General features: G+C 38.1%; 1 protein-coding gene across 1 annotated transcript in view; it reads left to right on the forward strand.

Moving 5' to 3' along the window:
* LOC126183531 (uncharacterized) overlaps nucleotides 1–21684 on the forward strand; it is a 1031760-nt gene that overhangs the window by 824087 nt on the left and 185989 nt on the right. Inside the window, exon 17 of the mRNA XM_049925600.1 lies at nucleotides 10496–10846. Coding sequence (XP_049781557.1) covers nucleotides 10496–10846 — 351 coding nt within the window. The remainder of the gene's footprint in view (nucleotides 1–10495; nucleotides 10847–21684) is intronic.

Here is a 21684-nt window from a genome sequence, read left to right on the forward strand (position 1 = left end):
GAATGTAATGTCCATTTCTAGGTTACATTCTAAAAACTTCTCAGTTATTACTTTGGAACTGGATGTGATCTTTACAGGGTACATTTTGGTATTCATGTAGGAGAGAATCCACAATTTTCCTGATTCATGTTGTAATTATTTTAGCATGTAACTTATGTCCTTCTGTCATATTTGTTTGAAATTCTCATGTTTCCTATTTTGAACTCAAGCATAGCCTTTTCTAACATTCATCCTGTTGGATGCCTCTCTGTTTCAATAGCATGTATACAAAATATAATAGTGAAAGTGTGAACTGTATGTGAGAATATTTCCAAAATTCTGCATTAATGTTTCTTCGACAGCAACTTTTTTTTTTTTTTCCTTGTGTTAATGTCATGGATGATAGAATCATTTGATCATTTATATTTATCAGTTACTTCTTTCAGTTCAATGCAGATTTATATGAGAAATGTTTATAGTGTTTAACCTATTGTTCATTTGGCATCGAATTTATCATAAATGTCCTGACCTTTTCATTGAAATGTTGAAATATTTTCTAAACATATCCCATTAACAATGATGATGATGATTCTGGTGATTTTTATGGTTTTCTTTCGATTAAAGCTCTTAACATGAAAAACAGAGATGTGATTAGAAGACTAGTAACAATAATAGTAATGGTAATAATAACAATTACCCTAGTGCCCAGGTAATGATAGCAACAGACTGAATGCAACAAGCCTAGAATTGTGGAAGGACAGTAAAATAAATAAATAAGTAAATAAGTAATAAATGTGGAAGAGGAACAATAGCAATACTGTTTGTATATAATGTTATGATGAGGCTGCTGAAGTGGATAAGATGATCTAATGAAAGAAGGACAGATTACAGTATAGAAAGCAGAGATGTGCAAAGAATGAAAGGAAACATGATGGCACAAACATTGGGAGGAGAAATAGAAGGGAATATCAGGGAGAAGATGTAGAAGCATGCAGGGATATGAGGAAATCTGACGAGAAACAAGTGATTTGGCGGTGCAAGGAAGGGGGTGTTATTATACATTGAAAAATGTTACGTCCAAAGGACAGTATTTGCTCAGGTGCCAGATCCCACATCCAAATGCCAAAGGACTGTCACTGTGTTAGATGATATGGATTATCCACATTAAGTAGGCACATCTTTCTGGATGAATCTCAAGAAACAAATCACAAATACAGACAACACTGATTTACCTTTTATTGAACAAAAGTAGTTGTTGCAATTCTGACATTATCTAACTGTCTCTCTTTTTTTGTACAGCAGTTACTTACATACTTAAATTCCATATTGTTAATCTAGAGGTTAGCATTTAATCAATGATTGAACCAAGGTTTCTGTGATGAATTTCACCACTAGCATACTTATTTTTATGAAAATTTGCTAACTGTGCTGTGGTTTGGCTTCCACTTTAACCTACAAAATTTACAGGGTGCTCTAATTGTCAGATAGCAAAAGACATCTTCTTTCAACTGTATCATACATTCTAGACTACTGTGATGTCTAAACTAATATTTATGTGTATGATTGGCTTACTTTTTTGCTTTCTGTTACATTACATGTGAACCATAATTCTTCTGTGAGATGTATTGATCACTGCCTTTTTTTTTTTTTTTTTTTTACATTACATCTGAACTTAAGATGTCACACCTTACTTTTGTGAGATACAGTAATCACTTATTGTGTGAATCTACAAAGCTTCTTCACTTCATATCTTTAAGAAATACAGCCTCCTCCTGTCTCCCTCAACATCATTACACCATGCAATTTCTAATTCTCTCTCTCTTTTTCTCTTCCACTCCATTTTGTTTTATGATTATGTCGATCATGATTCTCAAAGAAAGTTTAGTGCATTTTTTTTTCCTGAGGTTTTGCTTTCTTCACAGCTCCTCCCCATGCAAAAAGAAATAACCTGTCCTCTGGGCTGATAAAAGCTTTCAAATTGTCCTTCATATCTTATGGAATATCTGTTGCAGTTCTTAATTTAATATAGCTTTCTTCAATATTTTCTAGTACCATACCAATCATGTCATATACAGGGTTGTCATAAACAGTCTGAAAAGCATGTAATGGTGTTGCAGAGTAGGTTTTCTGAGAAATAATTGTTAATAAAAAAATTCAATATGTTGTGCTGTTTCTTAGTTGTTTGGCATTGAACTTAACCAGTCAGATCATCACACACCGAATCAAGCAGCCTTCCAGAGGTGGTGTCGACAAATGTGTTCTTCATTTGGTTTCCTCAAACAGAACACACATAGCTTTTGTTCACTTGTCTTAAATTTATCACTTCCAAAAAAGGCATATTTTAACTCGTTATGAACATTTCAGATAGTGGTAATTCATGGACCCACAGATGTCGGTATTTTAGCAAGTGAAAATGCTTGAATTTGCGTGCACAACAACCTCATTGGCTAACTCTAATGCTAAATAGCTCAGAAATGGTGTAATGTATCTGACTTTTTATCTTAACAATCATTTTTCAGTGCAGACTCCTCTACAACACTCTTACAAGCTTGTATACACTGCCTGACAAAAAAGTGAAGTACCAAGAAAGGGATGAGGAAATGAAGTGAAACTTAAAGGGTTGAGAGTCTATGTGATATTATTTGAAATTCTTTTGAGCATGCAACCAGACTGATTGTAGAATGAGTTTTCGATGGCATAATGTGCCATCATCATAAGGTTACTCCTGCTGACTGACATACTGGACCCATGGAAGTGATATATACAGGGTGGTCCATTGATAGTGACCGGGCCAAATATCTCACGAAATAAGCATCAAACAAAAAAACTACAAAGAACAAAACACATCTAGCTTGAAGGGGGATACCAGATGGTGCTATGGTTGGCCCGCTAGATGGCGCTGCCATAGGTCAAACGGATATCAACTGTGTTTTTTTTAAATAGGAACCCCCATTTTTAATTACATATTCGTGCAGTATGTAAAGAAATATGAATGTTTTAGTTGGACCACTTTTTGCACTTTGTGATAGAAGGCACTGTAATAGTCACAAACATATAAGTACATAGTATCATATAACATTCTGCCAGTGCGGACGGTATTAGCTTCTTGATACATTACCCATGTTAAAATGGACCGTTTACCAATTGCGGAAAAGGTCGATATCGTGTTGATGTATGGCTATTGTGATCAAAATGCCCAACGGGTGTGTGCTATGTATGCTGCTCGGTATCCTGGACGACATCATCCAAGTGTCCGGATCGTTCACCAGATAGTTACATTATTTAAGGAAACAGGAAGTGTTCAGCCACATGTGAAACGTCAACCACGACCTGCAACAAATGATGATGCCCAAGTAGGTGTTTTAGCTGCTGTACCATATTTCTATGTACCAGGAATTGCATGGCGATGACTTTGAACATTGTGTACAGTTCTGCCACTGGGCACAAGAGAAATTACGGGATGATGATAGATTTTTTGCATGTGTTCTATTTAGCGACAAAGCGTCATTCACCAACAGCGGCAAAATGAACTGGCATAATGCAACAAGTGGAACATCAGCGACCTTTGTGGGTTCATGTATGGTGCGGCGTTATGGGAGGAAGGATAATTGGCCCCCATTTTATCGATGGCAATCTAAATGGTGCAATGTATGCTGATTTCCTACGTAATGTTCTACCGATGTTACTACAAGATGTTTCACTGCATGACAGAATGGCAATGTACTTCCAACATGATGGATGTCCAGCACATAGCGTGCGTGCGGTTGAAGCGGTACTGAATAGCATATTTCATGACAGGTGGATTGGTCATCGAAGCACCATACCATGGCCTGCACGTTCACCAGATCTGACGTCTCCGGATTTCCTTCTGTGGGGAAAGTTGAAGGATATTTGCTATCGTGATCCACCAACAATGCCTGACAACATGCGTCAGCACATTGTCAATGCATGTGCAAAGATTATGGAAGGCGAAGTACTCGCTGTTGAAAGGAATGTCTTTACACATATTGCCAAATACATTGAGGTTGATGGACATAATTTTGAGCATTTATTGCATTAATGTGGTATTTACAGGAAATCCCGCTGTAACAGCATGTGTTCTCAGAAATGATAAGTTCACAAAGGTACATGTATAACATTGGAACAACTGAAATAAAATGTTCAAACGTACCTACATTCTGTATTTTAATTTAAAAAACCTACCTGTTACCAACTGTTCATCTAAAATTGTGAGACGTATGTTTGTGACTATTACAGCACCATCTATTGCAAAGCGAAAAAAGTGGTCTAACTAAAACATTCATATTTTTTTATGTACTACACGAATATGTAGTAAAAAATGGGGGTTCCTATTTTAAAAAACGCAGTTGATATCCGTTTGACCTATGGCAGTGCCATCTAGCGGGCCAACCATAGTGCCATCTGGTTTCCCCCTTCAAGCCTCACAAGTTTTGTTCTTTGTAGTTTTTTTGTTTGATGCTTATTCCATGAGATATTTGGCCCGGTAATGATCAATGGACCACCCTGTATACCAGTTGTCTCCACCATCCTCTGAACCTATGTATGGACTATGCAATATGCTGGCCACAATGGTGGGGATAGCTCCCACTCTTGTGTTCCAGTGGTCGTCCTTTATCTGCACTCCACCTACGCTGTGCTTGGTGTTCCATTTCTGCTGCATTTGGAGAATTTTTAGCACTGGAGCCCATGCTTAACTAAAATAGTATCCATTATCCTTGTTGATTAGGTTCTCATGAAGTTGGATTTCAGTCTCAATAGTGACATGTATTGTGCAGAATTTTTGTATGTTTATATTTCATTGTGATTGGTTTCAAGGCAATGTTCAGCAATTGCTGATTTTGCGGCTTGCTGGAGGTTGGTGTGTCATTTTTGTTCCATGCACCTTTCTTCAATTGTGCAAATGATTTGTTTCTGCACTCGCATAGTATGTAATACATTCCAGATTTCCAGAGTCTGAGGTCATCCTTTAGTGTCACTAAAAAGGATTTGGCCATTTCTGGTGGCCAGACACACATTTGATATTTTGTTGTCACAAAATTCTACCATTTTTTTCCAGATACATTGCGTGTGTATGGAATGAAAGCTATCTTTTTCGTCTGTCTTCATTGGGTGGTGTAGTCTTCTGTTTGAAGATGCATCAAATTTGGCAGTCATCACAGCTGTTTTCTGGAATGCATCCCTGAGGTGGTCCAGCTCCAGTTTTAGGCTTCCTTTGTTGGAAATCACACATGTTCTGTGGACCACCATGTTTAGCACTCCTTCCCTTTGTGATGGGTGATAACAGCTGGAGATGTGAAGGTACTGGTCCATGCGGATTTTCTTCTGGTAGACACTGTGTCCCAATGTTACATCCAGTTTTCTCCATATCAGAACATCCAACAATGGCAGCTGGCTATTTTGCTCCACCACTGTGGTGAACTGAATTTGGCTGTGGATACAGTTCAAGTGTTGCAAGTAAACTTGAATCTCAAAGCTCATCTTTCCTGTGAGCCCAGATGATGAATGTATTGTCAACATATCTGTGAAAGACTGTCAGTTTTAATGGTGCTGAGTCCAGTGCCTTGCCCTCAAAGTCATCCATAGTGAATAAGGGTGCAAATTTCTTTTCCATAAATTCCAGTGACTCCTTGAGTGGGACTCCGGTGAAAAGTGACAAAATGTTGAAACTGACCATGAGATCTGAGGTGACCAATCTGAGCTTCCATAAACATTGCATGAAGTAAATCACATTCTTGATTTTGTGCTCACATTTGCCAACCAAAAGACTCAAAAGTAACATCAAGTGTTTGGCAAGCTGGTACATTAGTGCTCTTATTGTACTCGCTACTTGTTTCAGAGGTGTGCCCTCTTTGTGTAGCTTTGGAAGCCCATAGAGTCTAGGTGGTGGGGCGGCATATGACAGAAATTTTTTCACTCTCCATTCTGTAAAAGTACTTTGGAAATGTTCAACCATCTTGTACTGCATCAGGCTTGTTGGAGCCATCATCATCACCTTGTAAGCTGTGTTGTCTATCAGTTTGTACATGTTCTCTTTCTATTCTGTGACTGTGAATAAGATGCTTATGTTCCCCTTATCCGGGGGGGGGGGGGGGGGGGGGGAGATAACAATGTTTGGATTGGCATGCAGAAAACACAGCAATGCTCTTTCCCATCTGGAGGTGTTATGTCCCAGTGATGTGGACCCGGTGAAAGTACGGTACATTTCCCACTGTATCTCCTCAGCCATATCGAGTGGTAGAGTGGCGGCAGCTTATTCCGCTCCACTGATTATTTCTGCAAGAGGTAGTGCTGCCAGTGTTGGGGTAAAGTTTAAGCCTTTCTCGAGGACAGACAACACAGTCTCATTGATGTTCTCCCCTCTAAGATTCATTGTGGTTTATCTAGTCTCTTGTTTTGGATGTTTTGATGCTAGTTGGTTGAATTTTTAAGACTGTTTCATAGATGCATTTCATTGTGCCCACTCTGCTTGCACCCAGGATGAACCTTCAAGCCATGCACAGGATCAGAGGAGGGGGGAGACAGGCAGTATATATATCACACCAACTGGTCCAGGGCGTCAGTCAGCAGGAGTAACCTGATGATCATGGCATGTTATGCCAATGAAAATTTGTTCTGAAACAATCGATCAATCTGGCTGCATGCCAAAGAGACTTTCAAGAAGCATACTTCCCATAAAAACATATGAACACACATATGTGGTATTATTTCAGTGATTACAAAATGAAATCATATTTACAAAGAAATTGGCAGTCTGAGCCCACTTAACAGTATGATGTTGCACCACCTCTGGCCTGGATGCATGCATTGATTTGGTGGGCAAGGGAGTCATAAAGCCATTGTATCCTCTCCTGAGGCAAGCTGGCCTACAACTGGTGTGATTGGTTCTTAATATCCTAGATACTGGGACTGGGACAGAGTTGATGTCCAAGCTGGCCCCACACATGTTCCATTGGTGACAGATCTAGGGTTCTTACTGACCACAGGAGTACCTCAGCATCATGCAGAAAGTTCATACATGTCACGTGTGGATGAACATTGTCCTCTTTAAAAATGGCATCACAATACTGATGCAAGGTAGGTAACACATGAAGACACTAGATGTCTGTGACATACTGTTGTGCTCTCAGAGTACCACCAGTCACTACCAGCCATGACCTGAGGCTATGCCTGTTGGTTCCCCACACTGTGACACCAGGAGTAACAACACTGTGCCTCTCCAAAACATTGGAAGAATGAGATCTCTTCCCTGGTCACCATAATATTCACCAAGAATGGATATTCAGTGTAGTGCAGAGCTGTGATTCATCACTGAACACAATGTGATTCCGTTCATCAGCAGTGCATACTTCCCAGTCATGGCACTACTCCAAATACAGCCATTTGTGTTGTGGAGTTAACAGCAGCCTACACATGCACAAGTAATTTCCTCACCTGGCTGGTGATAGGCCCTGAATGATGTGGGATGACACAGAAAGTTGAAGGGAGTTCAGTACTTGTTCTCAGATGGCAGGCACAGATGTGAAGGGGTTACAAATTACTTAGTACAAAATGCAGTGAGAAATGGTGAGCCAGAACCTAGATGAGGAGTATACCTGCTCTCACATTCTCATGCTGTCCAACATCAGGCCACTGTCATATCCAAATGCCCCAAAAATCTGAATATTGCATGATTCAACCAGCCAGCCATATGGAAACCTTCAATGAGGCCTCTTTCAAACTCTGTCAAACGCTGATAACAGTTTCTCACATGAACATGCAGCATCTCCATGTCCTTCACAGTGATCACTCCTACATGCATACCAAGCTTGGCAATAATGCTAAAGTAATACACTCTGATGGTCATTCTACCTGTCAAAGAGAATAGCAACTCTACGAGGGGGGATCAAATATAAACGGAATTTTTGTTTCTGAACATCAACAGTTTGTAGGGCTGGCCCTGCACTTCTGCTATGCTTAGGCAGGACTGGTAGAATTGAGGTGAGCATGCTGTTAGATATTTCCTGCCATTTCATCAGTAATGTTCATGATGTCTGAGCAGCAGGTACACCCCTCCATTGAGCAATGCATAATTATCAAATTTCTTCCTCGCAAAGGAGTTACAGCGGCGGAAATTTGCCAAAGATTGACTGCACAATTCAGTGATAAAACATTATCAAGGACGTTTGTGTTTGCCTGGCATAAGCAGTTCAAGGAAGGACAAGGATGTGTGGAAAATCAGCAACACGATTGCCATCCTCAGACTAGTAGTACAGATAAAAGCATTTGTGTGGTTAAAGACATTACTGACAACGATCGACAGGCGATAATATCAGAAATTGCACAAAAAGTCAGAATCAGTTATGGGAGCTGTCAAGTAATAATCATATCAACCTACAGTTCCACAAAGTGTGTTCCAGAAGGGTCCCTTAACATTTGACCAAAAATTTGAAGTTGAGACGTTTGGAGGTCTGTCAGAGGCTCACAACAAGGTTTGCGGAAGAAGGCGATGCATTTTGAGTCAGATCATCAGCTGCGACAAAATATGGGTTCACCACTACACTCCAGAATCCTAACAAGCCAGTAAGGCTTGGCGGAGGAAAAGGGAGGCAGCACTAGTGAAAGCCAAGACTCGACTGTCAGCTGGCAAGTTTATTTCAACCATTTTTTTTTCTTTTTTTTTTTTTTCTTTTTGATCAGTGAGGCATTTTGCTGATTGTTTTTTCGCATGAGTGATGCACAATCAATGCTGCTTACTACTGCTAACTGCTGAACAAGGCGAGAGTTGCATATCGCCGCAAAAGATGAGACCAATCGATTCAACAAGTCATCTTCCTCGACAACAATATGCGTCTGTCTCCAAGCTACAGGAAATGCACTGGACTACACTTGATCATCCTCCTTACAGCCCGGATGTATCGCCCTATGATTTCCATTTATTCAGACCACTTAAAGAAGCTTTAGTAGGGTGATGATTTGAAGATGACAAGAGTATGGAAGACTTCGTGTGCAACTGGCTGGTGACATGACCCAGTTCTCTTTATGATGAGGGCATCAAAATGCTGCCCATACACTGGGACAAATGCATTTCCAAAGCAGGAGACTATGTGGAAAAATAAATTATAATTGCCTTGAGTTTTTCAATGAATGAATTTAAATAAAAAATAAAATCCCATTTATATTTGATCTGCCATCGTGAAATCCTCTTTTTGTGTGTATGTGTATGAAGTTACATTGACATCTGGCCATGTCTTCTGGGTGCTTCACTTATTTTGTCTATTTGTGTATACTTGATGGATCCACATCAGTAATAATTATCTGCTTCCACTCAACCTCTGTTTTTCAGTTTTGAAATCAATGTAAAAAAAGATAACTGTTTACTTGACATCAGATTCTGAATGTAAAGTAGTGATTCAAAATCATGATATTTAGTTGACAAGTGTACAGAAACGTCTGTAGAAGAAACTATATATTGACTATTTTAAGGTTATCAAAGTTTCTAGGCAGTTCCACATGCATAAATCTTTACAGGATCAGTTACCAGAACATGCATTGGGACAATAAGATGAGGATTTTGCTGCACATAAATAAACAACTCCCTGTTTGTTTTGCATAGCTGACTGATGCCTAGTAATGGTTACTACTTAATCAATGTTTTCAGTGCTGCCATCTAATCAAATTTTGTATGAAGATGGTTTAACTGAAACCGGTTACCAGGAATGAATAAATATGTGACTTGGCTTCTTTAAAGACTAGTTTTCATCGCCATTTACCAAAGTTCCTTAGGTACTATGACTAAAATGATTATTTAAGAGAAGATAATTTGCACCTTAACTCTTCAATGATAATACAGAGCTACGTTGAGAAATGAGAAAAACTGATTTCACAGTTTTATTTCTTATCAACAGAGATGAATGACTTGCTATAGCCTTGCCATATTTATTGAAAAAGTATGTACCTTCTTGTTCATAGCATCTAGATCCATGATTTTCGCAACTACCCTTCATTCTGAAAGAAACACCAGAAATTTATTCACCCATCAGTGCTATAACCTTATTACCCAGGAAAGAACATTATTTACATGTTTAGAAACTGTTTTCATATTTCACAAATTATGAACCATTGCCTAATGGTAATGAGTGATTACAGAGCTTTACTTATTAAAGTTTTACTTACTGTATATGCACCAGTTCTGTTTCAGTTAAATTATTTAAGTAATTATCAGCTACTGTCTCTACCATCTACATGGGTGAAACAATGCCACATTATTTAATGCCTCACACAAAGATGAATCCCCAGCAGAAATAACATTTGTCTATAGGTATTTCCCCAGAAACAGTATTATTCCTGAAAATGACAGCATAATGGAAAACATAGTATTTGTTTTGAAATTTCTGTGGAAAAAAGAAGAAAACAGAAGCTTCAGGTTATTGACACCTGAAAGTGTCGTTTCACTGTTCTTAGACTTTTAAATTTATATAATTTCGTCCAAGTTATGTAAAAAATAAATAAATTACAGGTAACAGTGCGATCTGGTGGGCAAGAACAGACCGTGTCTGTATGTCGCCAGTGCCACAAGACGTGCCTTGGCAACAGCCGACAGTCACCCCCAGATATCAGCACACTCGAGGATGACACAGACTGTGCTGACAACTGGGGTCCTCTCATGCTAATGGGCATGTCCGCACTAAATGCCACTGTTGGACTTGGCTCCTCTGTTGTCACCGACCCGTTCTCACCGACAGAGGTGCCATTAATTTCCGTCCTGCCCCCAACCCCTGACACTCTTCCCCAGAGTGACAGCTTCCAGTGGGATGATGTGGACAGGGGGCCCACTGAAGCCACTGCCACAAACCCTTCTTCTTCTCAGGTAACTTTTCAGTTGTAGCTTAGCTCTGAATGTAGAACTCAGATTGCTTCATTAGTGTATTAGGTGCAGTATCACAATAAAATTACACAGCTGACACTTTGAATGCTCTTCATTGTACTCTGAAGGATTATGAGAACTGAGAAATGAGAAGGGTGATTGTCAGATATGTACAAATGTCCTCCTTCTATTGAGCAGTAATACAATTTTTCCAGTGTTTTATCTTGAGTTTAACAGAAAGTAATTTTTGTAAAGATGTGGATCAGTAACATTCTTGTATTTCAGTACTGCTTATTTGGCAAAGTTTCATTTTTTCAAAAAATTCTTCATTCACATTTTACTTTCAACCGCTGTCAGGGCATCTCCTTTGAGTGTGAGCTCTTATGGATACTGAGTTAATTTCAAACTACATATTATCATTTGTGAACTACCTTCACAATCTAAAATAAAAAGAGAGGGTAAAACAGTTTATTGCTACCAAAAAATGTAGTTATCTGGCACAAAATTCAGATAATTAGCAGCTAATATGATTACAATTATACACTTTTTTTCTGTCTTTGAAGACCTTTATCTGTAACATTCTCTCAAAACTTGAGCTATACATGGATTGAAAAAATTGCATAGTTTTTTATAATTTTTGTTTTGTATATATTGCATCTTCAGCATGTATAGAAGAAATTAATAAGTACTTGCATGTAATTCCACATTTGACATTATTTTCAGATATATGCAATTTCCATCATGTTATGAACGTGCTATATGGAATAGAAGTCCAATTTCAAGAATTCCTTCTCTGTATTTTGAATTTTCAGCAAGCAATAGTGTAGTATAAAGGGAAATATAATTGCCATTTATGAAAAATTTAGGCCAGCATGTCTATAACACACATAACGGAAGCAAATTACATTTTAGAAAATTGTTTCTCACAGAAAATGCATTCATCAACAGCAATTAACTTAATATTCATTATAACTTAATAGGATAAAATATGTAATCAGTTTGTTTAAGGAAGAAGGAGGTATGAGACTCGATCATTTCTACATTGCTGAGTGAAATGCACATGAACTATAAGGTGGTCTAATCTTCTAATAGTGATTATGTCAGTAAGAAATGTAAAAAAGTGACTGAGAGTACACATAAAATGATTATGCGAATGTAGTTTATACTACACTGTGATGTTACTAATGTCTGCCCATCATAAGTGTGAGAGGGAACACATATGGCAGAATTCATTGCGTATACAAATCTCAGGGCACGTTGTTTGACAGATTCTCACTTCAGAATTTCTATCTGGTTCTGTTGCTTACCTTACCAGCAATAAATTACAGGACAGTTGTCACATCATAACTTGTTTCTGTAAGGGATTTGGGAATCAAAGGTTTAGACTCAGCAATAGTTATCATGGACACATATTTGTACATATATTTCAAAGGACAGTATGATACTCTATATTATGTAACTATTCTATGCAAAAGCATCATGAACAATTGTAATATACATCCCTTCAGAAAAGCAAAATCCACAAGTCAGTCAAAATTTCAGTTTCACAACTAAATGATTGAAATCGATGAACCATAGACTGAAACTGACATTTAGCATAGAATAACTTGATGACTGCATTTCTCTAACAACAATCCCACCCCAGAGATAAACAGTGATGTGATTATTTTTTTTATTTCGTAACAATAATTATTATCATTGATAATATTTTTAAATCATAGTCCTATTCTGATAATAGCTCTATTTCCTCAGCCACTTCCTATTTCCTTTCTATTCTTGTTGAGCTTCTAAATGGTGTTGTTGTTGTTGTGAACTTCAGTCCAGAGACTGGTTTGATGCAGCTCTCCATGCTACTCTATCCTGTGCAAGATTCTTCATCTCCCAGTACCTACTGCAACTTACATGCTTCTGAATCTGTTTAGTGTATTCCTCTCTTGGTCTCCCTCTATGATTTTTACCCTCCACACTGCCTTCCAATACTAAATTGGTGATCCCTTGATGCCTCAGAATATGCCCTACCAACCGATCCCTTCTTCTAGTCAAGTTGTGCCACAAACTCCTCTTCTCCCCAATTCTGTTCAATACCTCCTCATTAGTTATGTGATCTACCCATCTAAACTTCAGCATCATTCTGTAGCACCACATTTAGAAAGCTTCTATTCTCTTCTTGTCTAAACTATTTATCATCCATGTTTCACTTCCATACTCCATACTCCATACTCCATACTCCATACAAATACTTTCAGAAATGACTTCCTGACACTTAAATCTATACTCGATGTTAAAAAATTTCTCTCCTTCAGGAGTGCTCTCCTTGCCATTGCCAGTCTACATTTTATATTCTCTCTACTTCAACCATCATCAGTTATTTTGCCCCCCAAATAGCAAAACTCATTTACTACTTTAAGTGTATCATTTCCTAATCTAATTCCCACAGCATCACCCGATTTAATTCGACTACATTCCATTATTCTCGTTTTGCTTTTGTTGATGTTCATCTTATATCCTCCTTTCAAGACAGGGTCCATTCCATTCAGCTGCTCTTCCAGGTCCTTTGCTGTCTCTGACAGAATTACAGTGACATCGGCAAACCTCAGAGTTTTTATTTCTTCTCCATGGATTTTAATTCCAACTCCGAATTTTTCTTTTGTTTCCTTTACTGCTTGCTCAATATACAGATTGAATAACATCAGGGTTAGGCTACAACCCTGTCTCACTCCCTTTCCAACCACTGCTTCCCTTTCATGCCCCTTGACTCTTATAACTGCCATCTGGTTTCGGTACAAATTGTAAATAGCCTTTCGCGTCCTGTATTTTACCCCTGCCACCTTCAGAATTTGAAAGAGAGTATTCCAGTCAACATTGCCAAAAGCTTTCTCTAAGTCTACAAATGCTGGAAATGTAGGTTTGCCTTTCCTTAATCTATTTTCTGACCTAAGTCGTAGGGTCAGTATTGCCTCACGTGTTCCAACATTTGTACGGAATCCAAACTGATCTTCCCCGAGGTTGGCTTCTACCAGTTTTTCCATTCGTCTGTAAAGAATTCATGTTAGTATTTTGCAGCCATGGCTTATTAAACTGATAGTTCGGTAATTTTCACATCTGTCAATACCTGCTTTCTTTGGGATTGGAATTATTATATTCTTCTTGAAGTCTGAGGGTATTTCGCCTGTCTCATACATTCTGCTCACTAGATGGCAGAGTTTTGTTAGGCCTGGCTCTCCCAAGGCTGTCAGTAGTTCTAATGGAATGTTGTCTACTCCTGGGGCCTTGTTTCAACTCAGGTCTTTCAGTGCTCTGTCAAATTCTTCACGCAATATAATATCTCCTATTTCATCTTCATCTACATTCTCTTCCATTTCTATAATATTGTCCTCAAGATTATCACCCTTGTATAGACCCTCTATATATACTCCTTCCATCTTTCTGCTTTCCCTTCTTTGCTTAGAACTGGGTTTCCATCTGAGCTCTTTATATTCATACAAGTGGATCTCTTTTCTCCAAAGGTCTGTTTAATTTTCTTGTGAAATATCAGTACACCACTGGTATGTTTTTTCCATATTTATTTTAGTACTGTACCTTTAAAATTACATAGTACTTTTTGTCTTGCTAGGCCATTTTACACATATGTCTTAAATTTCTTTGACTCTAATGGTAGTGTTGGATACTAATATGAGATCAATACACCATGGGAAATTAGCAACACTTCTGGTCCATGAGAGAAAGTATTGTCATTTTGAAGAGACCAAAACATATCATTAAATTAAGAGTTTAAAAGATCAAAGACATATATGATTGGTGTAGAATGTACAATTAATTAAAAAATCGCAACATTCCTTGTTTTATTTCTCTTATTGCGTTGCTAGCCACCTCAAGGGAAAGAAGTGCTTTGTTGGTGCTCCATTGTTTTTGCTATTCTGAGTGGGACAAACTGACATTACAGGTTTCATCTTTGGCATGCTGATGTAAAAGGTGTCATAAATTCAGATAAAAAACCCATACACTTCACAGGGTTTATGTATACAGGATGTAAACTATAACTGTTTACAATCTGCTACTGTGATGTAGGGGATGCTGAAATGAATGATTTGTGAGGGTAAAGAAGGAAAATGACTTTTTAACAACTTATGCAAAAACTAATTATGTTTCCAATGTGATCTAAATTTAGAAGAAACAAAAGGATGTAGCTGTTAATTTTATGCTGTTAGAATCCACAAAATTGTGAGGTAACATTTACACAAACATCAATTTTACAGTTTGTTGGTGCACAACTAAGGTGGTGGCATAAGATGACAAGAGAATGTTGAAAAGGTTGTGTGGTGCATGTATAGTGTAGTTTAGGTGGCTTTTGAAGGCAATTTGAGTTCCTGGCTTGCTGGGCCACAAGCGTGTTATATAGAAATGTTTGTGTCGACTTCCCTTACACCCCTTAGGTATATTGTAAACTGTAAATGTTTACACCCTGTGTGTGTGGAAATTCTATACTGTAATGTTTTACAGTTTGTGTTGCATTCCCAAAACATATCACTGATCATACCAAGACTTTTGTGTATCATTATTTACTGTGAATTTTCCAACATTTGTGAGTTATGCACAAGAAAGGTACTATTTTATCAACTGCAAATTACATTTGTGCTTCTTAGAAATTTTTACAAGTCTCCTCATTCAGTCATCCCTGCTAATGTTGTTGTGTATTTATATGATGGAAGGTAGGTTTTGAGTATTTTTGGGCCATTTCAAGTATTATATGTAGCCCACTTTGTAGTAAATTTTGAGCTACATTTGTGTATTCTGCAAGCTTTGCAGCAATTTATTTTCAAAAACTCATTTCTTCCTATTGCCGTTGTGAGTACTTACGTGACTAGTGCAATATTTCCACTTTTTCCACTCTTTTCTTCTATGTCAGTATTTCAGATTTTACAAACTCAACTTCTATGGTGTAATATTACTTTTTGTTCATATTTTAATTGTCAAATTTGCGTTCCATTTAGTTTCACTCTTCAGTAGCAGTACCTGTTGTCAAAATCATCATACATTAGCCTTGTTTTTGACGTTGTTGCATGCAGGTGTAGTTTAAGATCATACATGGCTTGTGACACTAATAAACTGTGAGGCCCTTGTACAGCATTATCATATTTTTTAAAAGATACCATTTTACTTTCACACAATCTAGGAAGTTAATGTCTAATAAACTTCTATTTCTGTAATTTTAGCACTAACTGATGCTATGCATCTTAATATTTTAACCCTCATAAGCAAAAATAGTTATCTTTGCTGATGATGCAATTATTGTGAAGAAACCTAACAGAGTGACTTCAATACATGAAAATGTAAATGATATTTTCTTGAAAATTAATTATCAGTTCTCTTCAAATGGACTGTAAGTGAATTTAGATGGGACACAATAGATACTGTTTGGTACTACTCAAGGCCTAATCTCTCCATTAGAAATAATGCACAAGGATAATTCAATAAATTAAACAGAAAATTCAAGATTCTTAGGTGTTCATATTGATGAGAACTTCAACTGGAGACGACATGGTACAGGACTTCTTAAACATCTAAACTCTACAACTTTTGCATTACAGATGACATTAGATTTTTTAGATAAAAATGTCAAAAAATTTATTTAATTTTCCAGTTCTCATTCACTAAAGTATTATGACATCATATTCTGGGGTAACTTGCCATGGAGGAAAACTTTATTTGTTGTGTCGAAATGTGTAAAAAGTGGAATATGTTATCCCTCTAGAACGTCTTGTAGACAGCTGTAGAAACAGTTAGGCATACTGACAACAGTATCGCAGTACATTTACTTCATTATGAAGTTTGTTGGCAACAGTGAATTAAAGTCTAAAAATAATGGTGACATTCAGAAATATAACACTGAAAGAATAAATTATCACATTATCCATCAGTACACCTTAGTGTGGCATAGATAGGAGTGAGATATTCGGTTATAAGAATCTCTGGCTGCCTATCCAGTGATGTAGTGAATTTAATAACTAATAAATTTAACTTCAAACACAAAGTAAAATTATAGCTGCTTGAAAATTATTTGAACTCCATGTAAGAATTTCTGCATGTGCAGTGCGTGTGTGTGTGTTTGTGTGTGTGTGTGTGTGTGTGTGTGTGTGATTAGCACTTACATGGTATACAATAACTACTTTATCCATATTACTGATCTCAAGCATAAAATATGCTACATTCTTACTTGTTACACACCAGATTAAAATCAGTCCACATCTCAGTCTTTTACCTGGGAAAGCTTTTTTTTCCCCACATACGTCAATCCTGATCTGTCTGTCTATCCTTGAATTTTAATATTGTTGTTGTTGTTGTTGCTACATGTCCCCCACCCCCCCACCCCTTGCAATGCATGGCACTAGGGGAATAGGGGATGCACTATTGTGCATGTAATATTTCCATTATACACTGTAGGACACATTAGTGGAACAATAAAACATGAAATGCACAAAGACACAACAAAAAAATATATACAAGTTCAACAATTCTGCAGTCCAGTTAATATGTGTAGAAATATAAATACTGTATGTTACACAACTGTTACATATGTAAGATAAACTTCACTTATAATTTAATGTTTGACAGTACTGGAAACATAAACAACACAACAGCTGTGGAAAAGCCAGTAACATAATCTACCTGATTATTCCTTTAAGATCCCGTATCCTTTGCCTGAATACCATGACATGTTGAAATAATTTTAAACTATACACAAATGCAAAGTACTTCCATCTTAAGAGAAAATAAAGGAACATGAATCATGGCAGTCATAATATGCTTAAAAAAAGATCTGTTCACCATTCTGACAGTGATTAACTTACAGAAAATTTTTTGACAACATATGCTCTGGTAATTTGTATGACCAGTTTTGCATACTGCATGATAGTTGTTTGGCTTGCAGTGTACTGAAACTGTTGATGGTCTTCCATGTAGGATAATGTTGAATGTATTATCTTCTCGGCGTAGCACTTTGTGTGGCCGCAAGTATGGCTGTTGGAGTGACAGCTTCATCATATCATCATGCAACATTACAAAATCACTGTGTTTCACTTTTTTTTATATACAAACACTCATGGAGAAGCACGAGACTGTGTAGGAGGAGTGTGAATATTGGCAATATGCAGTTTCACATGTTGTACCAATTCTGGCAAATCAGTGGAATCCAGTAATGGCGCTGATTTGACAATTCTGCCAGTAGGTCATGTGCTTGTCCATACATAATTTCCACCAAGGAATCTTGTAAGTCCTCCTTGAAAGCTTGAAAGCAGATCTCATGCCTAATAAGATTCAAGGAAGAGATTCATGCCACTTCCTCCCCATGATATGTTAACACAGCTTTTAATGTGTGATACCACTGTTCTACCCACCCGCTGCTTTGGGGATGGTAGGCAACATTTTACAAATGTTCGAGGACAGGGCCAACTCAAACTGTCAACCCTGGTGCATTGTGGCAGCAATGGGACATCCAAAGCATGCAATCCACATATCTATAAATACTATTGCTGTCAATTCTGCTGTGATGTCAGACAACAGAGAAGTCTCCACCTATCTTGACACTCTGTCAGTATCTGATAAGATATATTTAAATCCCCCCCCCCCACCATGACATGGGAAGAGGGCCAAGCACATCTAAGTGTACTTGATGTAAACAGCCAGCTGGAATGTCGAATGTGCCTAAAGCTGGGCTCAGATGCCATCCTATTTAGCTCCTTTAACATTCCACACAAGTTATGTGAATTGAAAGTGGAGGGGGAGAAAGAAAAGGAGGGAAGGGACTATTGGTATCAGCTGCATCGGGACTTTATGTAGAGTCAGCACAATGAGTGAAAATATGTGCCAGACCAGGATTTAAACATGGGATCTCCTGCTTACTAGGCAGTTGCATTAATCACTGCACCACCCAGATGCAATGTTTATCACAAATGTGTGGACTATCTCAACACACCTTCCAGCCAACCCATATTCCAACCTAGTGCCACCTGTCCACTGTCCCCATCCATGTCCTTCAAGCTCACTACTTTGAGATCCCGCAGGAGGTCAAAAATAATTGTATATCCACTCTGAAGGTGGGGAATTCATTGCCCATTAGAGCAAATCAGTTATATGACTGTGTGGTGTCTGTTCTTTTGTCCAGAAGAACAGACACGTCCATTCATAAAATTTAATCACTTTGATGGGCAGTGAATTCACCACTTTCAATGTGGATGCACAGTTATGTCCAACTTCCTGCAGTAGTAAGCTTGGGGACATGGAGGGGGCTGTGGATAGGTGGCGCTAGGTGGAAATGTAGGTCAGCCAAGAGGCATGTCGAGATAGTTCATGCATTGTCTGGGGGGCGCAGTGGTTAACATAACTGTCTAGCAAGCAGGAGATCTCAGGTTCGAATCCCAGTCCAGTGCACATTTTTCTTGTCACCACAGATTCCACATAAAGTACTGATGTAGCTGACATCAATAGTTCCCATTTTCTTTCCTTTCTCCTCCCTCCATATTCAATTCACACGATGTGTATCACAGCTGCAGATTCCACACAAGCCTGTGTCCAAATTTTGCAATCCTTTTTTATATCAGGCCGTACAAAACATGTCATCACCAGCCTGATAGACAGGTGTATTTCTTGCTGAGTTCTTGTAGATGGTTTTTCTATATATTTTGGATACAAACAGTCAAATGCTTCTTTGCAGTATGTCAAAGTTGTTTGCTGTGGCATTCATTTGCAAAAGTTCTAACTTTAGACTCATTGTAATGTTTTTTTAACAACTGTTGGTATTCATCATCATTTTCTTGTGCTGCCATGAGGCTGTCAAAATTGAGGAAAACTGACAGAGAACTAATTCTGGAACAGTAATTGATGACAATATCATTCATCTCTTTTATTTGTACTATGGCTGTGGAGAATTGCTTGATGAAAAATCCAAGTGCTTAAAGCATCAAGGTGAACAATCTTTACAGGGATTCTGATCACCTAACTGGGGGTGATGATTCGTAAATAATTTAAACTTTTGCTCTTCAGTGTCCACCTTAAAATATTAAACAGCTTCATAAAACACTAGCAGCTTGTGGTCAAATGTGGACCACTTGCATTGAGTCATTGTTAATTTTTTTAAAAAGAATCTCAATGGGTATTGTTTTCTGTCAATTTTCTGGTGCAATACTGCACCAGTCACCACATCACTCACATCAGCTGTCAGAGATAATGTTGTGCCTTTTACCATGTGTGCTACTGTAACAGCCTGTTCTAAGATGGGTTTGATCTCCTCTACAGCTCTCCAAGATGCCTGTAACTGTATTGCTAGTTGCAAATGTCTCCTATAAATGTTAACTGTTCCTAGAATATGGAACAATTCCTGAAATGTTGTAGATCTAGGCATAGAACAATTTGTTTCAACCCATTCCGCCATGGATTTAATTCCACTACTGTTTATGAAATTACCCTGAAAAGTTACTCCATTATTCATAAGCTGACACTTCTCACCATTGATGACAATGCCTTGTTTTTGAAAAGGTTCAAAAATTATTTTTAAGTGTCTTTCATGCTCTTTATCAGATTTTGAGTAAACCAGTATATCACCCACATAGCAAAAATATAATGAAAATCCTCTTAATATTCATTTGATAAAATGCTGCCATGTCTGGACAGTGTTTTTTAGCCCATAAAGCATACATACAAATTCCAAAGGGGATGATGACCACTGTTTTGTGTATGTCTTTTGAAGCCATAGGTATTTAGTGTTAGGCCTTCTTGCAGTCTATCACACTAAATATGTTAGCACCTGTCAGAACTTGTGAAAAATCCTGTAAGCTGAGAGTAGGATACCTATGCAGTACAGTACCAGTGTTAAGTGACCTGCAGTCTCCACCACATCTCAAATGAACCAGTGACAGCCATTGGCTGGCTGAAGGCTGTACTACTCCTGTCTGTTAAATTTCCTCTACAACTGAAGCTAGGGATGATTCTAGAAGTCGGTCAAGGGGGTTGGCTAATGGGGGTGGGGGGATGGAATATCGCTTAACAAAAGGAGAGTTGGGGTCTTCCACTGACAAGTTGGTAAAATTTGGTGTTGCTTAAAGTATAAAGTGCCCCTCGTGGTCTCGCGGTAGCGTTCTCGCTTCCCGAGCTCGGGTCCCGGGTTCGATTCCCGGCGGGGTCAGGGATTTTTCCTGCCTCGAGATGACTGGGTGTTGTGTCGTCTTCATGATCATCATCATTCATCCCCATTACGGTCGGAGGAAGGCAACGGCAAACCACCTCCATTAGGACCTTGCCTAGTAAGGCGGTGCGGGTCTCCCGCATCGTTCCCCTACGCTCTGTAAAGAAGCATGGGACTTCATTTCCATTCCAAAGTATAAAGTAGTTTTTGGTAACTGTTTTGGAGTTCAGGGTAAAAATGTGTATTAATAAATAATAAGATGCCCATTTTAAGTTAAATGATATTTATTGGTTTAGATAGTAAGCTATTTGCCGCTCTTAATCTTTTGTTAAAATGTGTTTTAAATACAATGCAACCAGTATTGCTATGTAATTATTAAAAAAAAAAAGATTGAATCTGTTGGAGTAATATATTTGCTGATTTCTGAAGTCATTTTATCCAGGGTAATATGATATTCCATCAGGAGGGGGGGGGGGGGGGGGCTACAGCTCCAATAGTCCCCCTTGCCACCACTCATTTCAAAACTGTCATGAGTCACAAAAATAAAATTTTTCAGGAGAAGACAAAAACTTCCCGCATCTCTGTATTTATTGTTATTTTGATATCAAAGGCTACTGAGTCTTCAGGACTGTGTAGCATTGTGTATTTTTGTTTTGTAATTTAT

The sequence above is a fragment of the Schistocerca cancellata genome, chromosome 4, assembly GCF_023864275.1.
Source record: "Schistocerca cancellata isolate TAMUIC-IGC-003103 chromosome 4, iqSchCanc2.1, whole genome shotgun sequence".
NCBI classification, from domain to species: domain Eukaryota; kingdom Metazoa; phylum Arthropoda; class Insecta; order Orthoptera; family Acrididae; genus Schistocerca; species Schistocerca cancellata.